The sequence below is a fragment of the Vitis vinifera genome, chromosome 5, assembly GCF_030704535.1.
Source record: "Vitis vinifera cultivar Pinot Noir 40024 chromosome 5, ASM3070453v1".
Classification (NCBI taxonomy): domain Eukaryota; kingdom Viridiplantae; phylum Streptophyta; class Magnoliopsida; order Vitales; family Vitaceae; genus Vitis; species Vitis vinifera.
In genome coordinates, this window is record NC_081809.1 from 1,265,288 (window position 1) to 1,276,313 (window position 11,026).

At 36.9% G+C, this 11,026-nt stretch overlaps 1 protein-coding gene across 1 annotated transcript; it reads left to right on the top strand.

Moving 5' to 3' along the window:
• Positions 1 to 4,375: 4,375 nt before the first annotated feature.
• On the top strand, positions 4,376 to 9,477 carry LOC100241379 (probable protein phosphatase 2C 42). The gene is made up of 4 exons (XM_002273064.5): positions 4,376 to 5,013; positions 5,539 to 5,909; positions 7,224 to 7,460; positions 9,012 to 9,477. The coding sequence occupies exons 1-4, from the start codon at positions 4,722 to 4,724 to the stop codon at positions 9,222 to 9,224; spliced, it is 1,113 nt and encodes a 370-aa protein (XP_002273100.1). The 5' UTR covers positions 4,376 to 4,721; the 3' UTR covers positions 9,225 to 9,477.
• Positions 9,478 to 11,026: the final 1,549 nt, after the last annotated feature.

Below are 11,026 nucleotides of genomic sequence, written 5' to 3' on the forward strand. Positions count from 1 at the left end.
AAAACAAATCTCTAATGAAGTTACTTAAAACTTAAGCTTTCATTAAAAGGAATACGTTTCTATAAATGAATTAAAATTATTATTTTATAAAATAGTCCTAGTCTTTTGGATAAGTTAGTTAAATCAGTTTGAGGTAGGTAAGAAATGTCGGTTCGGGCGGTGGTTTTTGTCTTGGAGACCGTTACTTTTTTTTAAATAAAATAATAAATATAATGTTTTGGAGTGACATCATTTGGTCCCAAAAGGTGGGGTAACGGGACATGGCGGATTTTATCTGGTGTTGTTCAGTTTCCATTGGGACATGTATCTGAGACTCTTGTTCTCTTTCCAGGTGTTGGATAAGGTTTTGTATGTATGGTTTCCTTTAGGATATGTGGATATATGGGATTCCTTTAATAATTAGGATAAGCTTTCTTTCTTATGTACACGTTAGAGGTTTATACATGGGAACTAACAATGTCCCATGCTTTCTCTTACCTTAATATCGAAGGACCCAAGAAGTGTGGCTTTCAACTAGAGATAGATATGAGACCTTGCAAATTTCGAGGGAATAAAAACATAGAAGAAAATTTGTAAAATTTAGGAATGCTTTTTTCTTTTTTATATTATATTTGGTTTTAGAAGATATTAAGAAAATAAAAAAAAATATTAATAAATATGATTTTTGGTAAAAAAAGAAAAAGTTAAAATATTTAACTTTTTGTATTTAAATGAAAGTTTCATATTAATTAATATAATTAAGAGTACGTTAGTAGTGATTTTAAAAAATATTTATAACATTTATAACACTTAGAAATTTTCATTCTTCAAATATTAAAAATGTTAGAAATATTTTATATAATCATTGTTAACGTACTCAAAACTGAACATATTGATAATAATTTCACTTTACTTATATTAGTTAATATCAATAAATTATTTTTACCTGAATAAATTTTTTTTGAATATTTTGATTTTTTTTATTTTATTTAAAAAACAAACATCATCAAAACGAGAGTTAGAAATATCACCCTAAAGTTTGTATGGAATTAATAAACAAAACTACTTTAGGTATGGAATTAATAAACAAAACTAATAACATAATGATATTGGAAATATCCTGAATCTTCGCGTGTCTCCTCATCATGCCGATCTCTTTTCGGTCCTATCCATTATGAATATAAAATTATAGTCATAAACAAATTATTATATATTAAAAAAATAAATTGTAGTTGGATTTGAATTTTGTGGTGGAAGCCTCCTATCAAGAAGTTTCCAGCTACATTGCATTGAATGTGCTATGATTTTAATATTATAGAAATATATATGAAATATCATTTATTTAATGGGAGAAATGATTTGAATAAACATTTGGGAAATAAATAATTCACAAGTTGAAAAATAAATAAGTTTGAAAGTGTTAACAGTAAAATAAAATATCAAGAAGCACACCTTTCAATTTCGTGTAGCATCGTTTCAATTAAAGAAAAAAAAAATTAAGATGATGTTTGCCTTTGGGTATTAAAAAAAAAAAAAAAAATATTTAATTTTTTATATTTAAATAAAAGTTCCATATTAATATTAATCAATATAATTAAAAGTGCGTTTGATAGTAATTTTAAAAAGTATTTATAACATTTATAACACTTAAAAATTTTCATTCTTAAAATATTAAAATGCTATAAACTTTTTTTATAATCACTGTTAAACGCACTCAAAATTGAATATATTGATATTGATTTCATTTTAGTTATATTAGTTGATATCAACAAATTACTTTTAACTGAATAAAAAAAGTTAAATATTTTAATTTTTTATATTTAACCAAAAAACAAACACCATCTAAATGAGAATTAGAAATATAACCCTAAGTTTGTATGGAATTAATAAACAAGACCAATAACATAATGACATTGGAAATATCCTGAATCTTCACGTGTCTCCCCATCATGCCGACCTCTTTCCGGTCCTATCTATTATGAATATAAAATTATAGTAATAAACAAATTATAATATATTAAAAAAATAAATTGTAGTTGGATTTGAATTTTGTGGTGGAAGCCTCCTATCAAGAAGTTTCCAGCTACATTGCATTGAATGTGCTATGATTTTAATATTATAGAAATATATTAATGAAATATCATTTATTTAATGGGAGAAATAATTTGAATAAACATTTGGGAAATAAATAATTTCCCAAGTAGGGAAGGGTATGCTCATTTTTAATTGTAAATTGTATAAGCAGGGGAGTGCCCGGGCTTGTGTGGTATCTGGGCCGGACCCATTAATGGATAAGGTTTCCAATTTGGGAGGCCCACATTTCTATTCTTTGTTCTATCAATGCCGTGTTTTCCTCAATTTTCCAGAAACCAAACTAGGCCTCTAGAAGAAACCCATTTGGCATGAGTTCGAACCTTGTTGCATGTTTATTTGTACCAATTTATCGTGTCCATTCCTCTGCTCTTCTACGTCGCTTTTGTACAAGTTAATGTGGGCCGAAGCCCAGATTACTTGTTATAGAGGGCCGGTGGCTTCCCCGTCCAAGTTAAGGAAACCCAGGTCCATGCTAAAGAAGCGAACTCATGACCCCAAACCATACTCAGGGCTACAGCTTCAACACAGTCGACTAACCAAAGTTGCAAACAAGGCCCAATCCAGACAACAAACCGGGGCCCAATCTTCCAACTGCCCCGACCGTCCATCCAGGTGAGCCCCACAACAGGTATGGCCTGGCCTCATCCCCCTAGGCCCACACTTGACCAGATACTTCCCATGCAAAGCGAGTGGGCCCAATGTCCATAATCAAGACAGGCCATGGGGCCCATTTCGGCACTGAGCTGGACTCCTCAGCCCATTTCCTGGAACCCCGTTATAAACAAAATAAATATTTGCCACCAAGAAGTAGATCAAATTGGACCCATTCTCCACGCCACAGTGTAAGTCCATAGCGAAGAATGCTGGAACCTGCTTGGAAAAATACAGTAAAATGGAGGCATTATTGCTTGAAAATTGGTTGCAATGTCCCCATCCACGAGACAGATTTACAACCAGAGAATACACATTCAAACGACAAGTTTTCTCACTTATCATCGACCCTACTTTCAACATGGCTGCAACCAAATTTTATGTTGCTATAAGTGCAACGAATCTTCATAGAGTCAAAATATGTCTACATCCTGATTTGCACATGCATAGCACATCAATTTCCGTCAAAGGCCCCTGTATTTAATGTGTTGGTTTCCAAAACATGATTTTTTTTTTCTATGGTCTCTTGCAGTTTTCGTAGCAAACCCGATTCTGACTTTGAATTAAAGAGATTTTCACAATTTTAAAATGTCTACATAATTCAGAAAAATCATAAATATATCACACCAAATTTTTTTTTCTATTTTTCGATGTGGGATCGAGCTCTGCCCACTATCTCTTCCATGGATAAATTAGAGATTAAATATGTGGAGAAGAAGGCCTTTGCGCCATTAACATTCTCCACATCTTCAATAATTTGAGTTGTTGGGTGAGCGACCAGAGATTCTCCCTCTTAAACACTGAGAGTGACATTTAATTATTGTATTTCTGATTGGGCCTCAAAGTGTGGCCCACTGCTATGCTGCTGCCTCCTCCTTGGGGAGTATCTCCCTTCACTGTCATCCTCTACCTACTACCGCTATTCAATTTGTTTGTTCCAAGTAAAAATATTCCAAGATGAATTTATGATCTAATAATTAGTCACTTTCTGGAAGTAATAAAGATTATAAATAAGAACAAAAATGGTATAAAAAAAATTATTTGGTGTCACATCTATAAAAAAGAACTATATTTTAAAACATTTCTTTTAATAATTATTTAAAAAATAAAAATATTATTTAGGGTGTCAAAAATAAATTAATTAAAATATTATCATTAGTCTAACGAAGGAGGGACTCTATAAGCAAAGTTATTAGTAAAAATCTTGACCTTGAAATTGGGCCTTTATGGAGAAAGTTTCGGCCCAGAGGAAATGGGCCAACTTGTCAGCCTGGCTTGTTTCAAGGCAATGGGATAAAAGGTGAGTGGTCTGGGCCTTGCACCTTCAACAGCCCATCATTAAAAAGGAAAAAAAGAGAGAGGAATGCTAAAGGGTACTGCTAGGCTGCATCAAACACAGGGTTGATATCCTTGTTTGGGCTGGATACAGGCCCAATAAAGCCCAGTTTAGGTAAAATCTCTGGCCTAACATTTGTGCTCAGAATCCCTAGTCATAACCAGCCCAGCCCACTATGTCTTCTTCCTCCTTTTAACCACTACGAAATGACTGCCAGGCTGAACGCCTAGAGACTTCTACCCTCAACAGCGGTACAACAGCAACTTCCACTTCACAAAGTTAAAAAACCTCACAAATGACAAAACAAAACAAAACAAAAACAAGCAAAGCGTTGTTCAAAAACAGAAGCAAAAAATATTTTCAAAACAGAAGATTTAAAATATTAAAATAAAAATAAAAATTTTTATATTTGAGAAATGGAGACATTGAAAATAACACCCAACAAAAGGCTTCCCCACGCCATCTTCTCCCACAAGAGAATGAACGCGTCGCTGTTCCTCTACAACCGAACACCCCCCATCCCCTCTTAACCTACGCACCCCTCCTGCTCTTATCCTACGCGTCAAGCTAGGGTTTTTTCTCAACCCCCACCAAAACTATATATCTTCTGGGTGTGGAGTGCTTCGGTGTTTTTAGGGTTAGGGTTTCTGAGAGATGTGGGATGCTCGGTGCTTTGATGAATCTCCTCTCTCTCTGTTTGAAGCCATTTGGCCGTGATTCAGGGAATGTCGAGCTTGGGAGTGAAGGAAGAGAGGGTTTGCTTTGGTTTCGGGATATTGGGCATTATGCGTCCGGCGACTTCTCGATGGCCGTGGTTCAGGCCAATCAGGTGCTGGAGGACCAGAGCCAGATCGAGTCGGGGCCATTTGGGACCTTCGTGGGGGTTTACGACGGTCACGGAGGGCCCGAAGCGGCTCGCTACGTGTGCGATCACCTTTTTCGGAATTTCCAAGGTTCGTGTTTTGATCTGATCTTTCTGGCTGTCGATTCGCCACGTTTTTTGAGTTTTTGTTGGTTATTTGGGTTGTGATATTTATCTGCTAGCAGATTGGGTGCTTTTACATGTGTAGTATTCAATCACGGACCTTTTTCCGAGATGTTGGCTTTGTTTGGACGTTTTGGAGAGGTTTGATTGCAAAAGGAATCTTGTGCGGTGGGTAACCGCCAAATCATAAGTATTGAATGAGACCCAGAACCTAGAATTTGCTAATCTGGGTCTTCACTACAAGATTTGGGATTTGGGTATTATCCACTGTAGATGATTCTTCTTTGACCTTCTAAGCTCGAAAAGGTCAAATTGGAAGCAACGAGTCAATTTGGTTTTATTGCAAATTCCCTTAAAGCATTATGCGTTGAAGCCCAATAATGAACTGTTATAATTCTCGGGAGTTGAGTTTTCTTAGTTAATTTTTATCTTTTGAATACTAAAGAAAGAAAGCTTTCTTATGTTGGAGTTCTTAGGTTTTGTGTTTATGCAGCAATATCAGCTGAGTCCGAGGGTGTTGTGACCACGGAGACAATCAGAAGGGCTTTTCTCCAAACAGAGGAAGGGTTTACAGCTCTTGTGTCCCAGTTATGGATTAGTCAACCCAATCTGGCGTCAGTTGGCTCATGCTGTCTAGTGGGAGTTATATACGAGCAGACCCTTTTCATTGCAAACCTGGGAGATTCGCGGGTTGTGTTGGGCAAGAAAGTAGGCAACACTGGTGTTGTTGCTGCCATACAGCTCTCGACTGAACACAATGCTAACGTTGAGGCTGTCAGGCAAGAGCTCAAAGACTTGCACCCCAATGATCCCCAAATTGTTGTCCTCAAGCATGGTGTTTGGAGAGTAAAGGGCATTATTCAGGTTATTTCAAATACCTTTTGACCATGCTTAAAATTGCTGTAATTTTTGGAAATTGTTTTTCGGTTTTCGTGTTCTCCTGCACATTGACCATTCTTGACTTGTAGTTCCTCAGAAGCTAGCTCTCATAGAATTCTTCAAGTTCTGGCCTTGTGACTCCCTAAATCCTAAGGTTTGTGGGCAGAATGATCTAGAGATCATATGGTCCTTTTGCGTGTCATCAAGGCTGTTCAAAAACTGGATGTAGATGTTGTGTGAGAACTTTCTGTAACATTTAGTGAAGAACTTGGACGGTCTGTGATATCCATGTACAAGAAATTGAATAGATGTGTGTGTGAGTGCTACACTGTATATGTTTGCTGTAAAAATTTGAGAAGTTTCAAATTGGAATGAGTAGGGTCTGCAACATGGAGCCCAAAAGCATTTCAAATGAATATAAAGGTAATAACACAATCTACTTGCTGATAAAAAAAATAAAAAAAAGAGAAAAGAAAAAAGACACATAATCTACTGACTTGCAACCTTGATCAATTATAGGGGCTAAATTGACATCCATTTCCTAATACCGACTGAATGTCTGCTCTTGAACTCATCTGGATTCTTGATGAAATCCAGATGTATATGTTTTGAATCTGATTATAGTTAGAGGCATGCTATGGTAGGTAAATATTTAGTTTAGATGCCCCCACCCTGCATGTCTTTCTCCCTTTGATAAATCATTTCTGAAATGCATAGGCTATCATATGTGGACAACTGCATGTTGGCCCAAAAGCAGTTATATGCAATTGATGAACTTATTCATCACGTTCCAACTGGCTGTTCTATATAAACCTAATACCAATATTTTACTTTCCCGGGTTTGATTGATGTTTACCAGACGTTTATTGCCATTTTATGGATCACAATACCCATGTTCTAACTTCTGCATAACATTGGCATAATTTACTCAGAACTGCTTCCCTGTAAATTGCCAAATTAACACCTAGATTATTTCCCTTTTTTTTTTTCTTTTTTTCTTTTTTTTTTTATAACACCTAGATTATTTCTTTTTGTGTTTAATTACTACTTGCATATTTAAAGCTTAATTTAAAGTATAGTTTCAGAAAAAAGGGGGAAAATGCATATCAATTGCAAATCTTGAATGGAATAACCTTTTTTTTTCTTTTACCTAGATTTATTGAACTCAACTATATTATGGGAAATTGGAATCTGAATTTTCTGAGGAACTTTGATTAATTGCTATAGCATATTTTTCTGTTTAAATTTTAGATTCTGTGTGATCTTGTGTCATCAACTTCATGATTTTATTTGATGCAGGTTTCTAGATCTATAGGCGACGTATATATGAAACATGCGCAGTTTAACAGAGAACCACTTAATGCGAAATTCAGACTTCCTGAACCAATGAACATGCCTATCTTGACTGCCAATCCATCTATTATTTCTCATACTCTCCACCCAAATGATTCTTTCCTTATATTTGCATCTGATGGTCTATGGGAACACTTGAGTAATGAAAAAGCTGTGGATATCGTCCATAGTCATCCACGTGCAGTAAGACTTTATCCTCTGCATTCTTTTTGCAATAATGCTTTTCTACATTGAAATGTGGTTCAATGTTTTTGTGATTCTCTTTTGTAGGCATTATATGACCTTAAAATTCAAGTTTCAATTGTCTAGGGTTTGTTCATTAAATGGTTGCATGGTGGTGACCCTCTAATGTACATTATTTGCAATTCTGTTTCATCTATTCCTGGAAGATCTCTGAAGTAATTTTTTTTTTCCTTAAATTGATTTTCTGGGTACAGAGCTTAATATCTGGTAAATCATTTGTGTATCTGCCTCTTTTAATAGAGCAATCATAGAAATCTTGTCAGTAATTTCTCGCCTAATGCCTTTGTAGTTTGCACTCATCAAGAAATTGTTTTTCTTTAATTTCTCATGCTATTGATATAAATGGCCTGATGGGTCATTGTGCCTGCATTAGTTAGTGGTCATCTAGACCTAGTTTTTGAGGGTGAGCTTCATAGTGATGCAGGTGCCATTATCTTCAGACCGTTTACATCAGTGATACCATATTTGTGAGAAATTGAAAGAAAAAGAATTTTTTGGTTAGGGTAAACCACAAAGGCCTAAAGTGGGAAATTACTGATAAAATGTGCATGACTTTTCTATTTAGAAAAGGCAGATGCATAAACGAGTTACCAAATATTAATCTCTAAACCCTTCTATCTGTGTTATTTTTGTAACATACCAATATCTGATGTAGATATGTGAAATGACCATCATTATGGGCTCCACGCAAATTTGCTGAACTACTTGCTTGGCAATGCTTTGTAAATCCTTTTGAACTTGCTAGCAAATATGAACTCATAAAATATTCAAAATCGTACTAAATCAAATTTGTTTTGATCACTGACATAAATTGATAGGGATATGGAGACAGAATAAAGAATAGCTGTGAAACTATGCATTTGCTAAAATTCTTTTGTTCACTTGTCCCAAGGGAAATGCATGCACGTTTGAATAAGGATACCTTAGCAAAAAATATGCTGCCCTCTACCATTCTGTTCAACACAAATTTTAGCGTTGGACCTCCAAGTTAAGTGATACCTGTGACAGATAAAATCTTTGCTTGCTAGTGTCTCAATGTTCTGAAGACCCTTTCTTCCTCCCTTCCCTCTGGGATAAATGAAACGGGTCTTTTCGTTGCTAATAATTCACAGCTGACAGATCTTCTTGGGGAATATTATGAAAATTTCTGATGTAGGCAATCTTGGAGGGCCTTTGTCTCAATATTAATACACTGCCTAATATTAGCATAAATAAAAGTAGAATCTCTTATAAGCTAGCTGCAGATAGTTTGTAGGCAACAGATCTTAACGAGAACATTTTGTACTTTTTCCAGATGATGTTTGTGGATATTACATCCTTATATGTTGAACTGCAGTTATATTTATCAAAAAAAAAAAAAAAATGTTGAACTGCAGTTACTTGATAAAGTAGACATTAAACTCATGCACATGTGTATAATGTGTATCTCTTCATATAAATTGGTTTTGGTAATTCTGCATATGTCAAGCTCACAAGTTTCCATCATTGCAGGGAAGTGCCAAACGACTTGTAAAGGCAGCCCTCCAAGAAGCAGCAAGAAAACGAGAAATGCGGTACTCAGATCTGCGAAGGATTGACAAGAAGGTCAGACGACATTTTCATGACGACATAACTGTTATTGTTTTGTTCTTAAACCACGACCTAATATCCAGAGGCATGGTGCAAGACCCTCCACTTTCAGTTCGTAGTGCACTGGAACACTGATGATTTATGGAACTAAAAAAGCCCATTTCTCCTTCCCCTGATTTCGGCAATTGCCCTAATATTCCTCATGATGCATATGGTTAGAGAGAGCAACAACAATTGGCAAAGCAAGCAGTTGAGCTACTCGGATACTAATAGAGAGGTCCCCCCATTTATTTGAAGAGGCTTGAAATTTGTAAAATGTTGTTAGAAGATCTAAGCTCCCTTGTAATACCCTCATATAATCTACTTGTATGCATGTTGTATTTTTTTCTTTTTTGGCTTCCACTCTCCTTCCCTTCAGTCTCACTCTCTCTCTCTCTCTCTCTCTCGATATGTGTGGGTGCGGAGCTCAACATCGACTAATATCATTTGGTTAAATAGTGTTTTCAGGTGGATGTATGTGTTGCATGGTAACTAGAGGATTTAAGAGTGTGGGCTTATCATTTAGTTGACTTGGCCTGGACTAACTTATGGCTAGAAGCCGCTCAAGAGTTCTTGCCTTCCCCTCTCGTCACCTTTGCTTTACTACCAATTGGGGCAGACTCCAGGTTATATTTGTGATGAAATATATTCCTTTGTTTTTCTCCCAATGAGATTTTTTTTTTTTTTTTTTTTTTTTTATCTTGTAAAATGGGGGAATGGTGATGTTAATTCTATGTCTGGATCCATTTTTGATTAGTATGAGAAAATAATTATAAAAAAAATATTTTTTTTCAAGTTATTTAAATTTTATATAGAAAAAGAAAAGTAAGTTTAAAAATAATTTATTGGTTCCAAATTTGTTTTTTAATATTATTTTTCCTACTTACCATAGGGCAGAGAATCAAGATTAATTCCTAAGTGGCAATGGTCTTATTTCTTACCTTCCCCCCTTATCTACAAGCTGGGTGTTAACCCCTTAGCCTCTTGACTCAATCATGGAGGAAAAGGCCTCATGGATAGGCCTTGCACCCATGAGAGCCTTGGCAGAAAGTAAGGAAAGTCTGGAGGTTTGGTGGTTCAAACTCCAAAAGTTAAGTGAGGAGACCACGGGAGAGCCAAACGCATACCGCGCATGGGCCAAATGCGCACTGCGGGTGAGCCAGACAGGCATCGAGCACGCACCGCGTGCGCACCAGATGGGCACCACACATGCACCAAGCTTATGTGGTGCAGATGAAGGCTGAGTTGGAATTTTATTTATATTTATTTAATATTCCATTATGTCTCCTTAGGCATATTGATGTATCTTCCATAAACAATGAAAACGACTCGTATTGTTCTTTAAGGGGGGAGGGGGGTAGGTGATTCAAAGGGGGAAGCACCAAGGAAAAGCATTGACAGCACCAAGGGGGCACCATGGCATAGCCATGGGCGTGCCTAGGACACACGGATGAGACTCGAGCACGCACACATGGGCTCCACGACATGTGTGGTGTGCACCCCGTGGCTGCAACGGCACGGGCCTGGTGCGACCTACCTCCTCCCCGTGCAAGCATGAGGACGCCTAAGCCTTGTGCGGTGAGCCAGCTGAGGAAGCCATGGGCCCAATGCCATGGCCTGATGGGGCAATAGACAACAACCGACTCACACCATGATGTCTATGCACAGCACAGGGGCGTAATGCCTTGTGCACCAAGAGGGATCAGCCATGGGCGCAATGTCATGGCTCGTTGCTATGGAGCTGGACCTGACATTGGAAGCAAACAACACGCCCAAGCCATGGGCACCTAGACATGGCATGGGGTCACACATTAGTGTGGGAAAGGCACACTAATGCACCAGACGCTTGGTCAGCTAGTTGGTGCACGCTGCCTGACTCGGAAGGCCTTGATCAAAGA

Bases quoted from the DNA above. Each gene is read 5' to 3' on its own strand.
- LOC100241379 (XM_002273064.5), top strand. From the start codon at position 4,722: ATGCTCGGTGCTTTGATGAATCTCCTCTCTCTCTGTTTGAAGCCATTT. The intron at 5,014-5,538 runs GTTCGTGTTTTG...GTGTTTATGCAG, and splicing joins CCTTTTTCGGAATTTCCAAG to CAATATCAGCTGAGTCCGAG. The intron at 5,910-7,223 runs GTTATTTCAAAT...TATTTGATGCAG, and splicing joins GAGTAAAGGGCATTATTCAG to GTTTCTAGATCTATAGGCGA.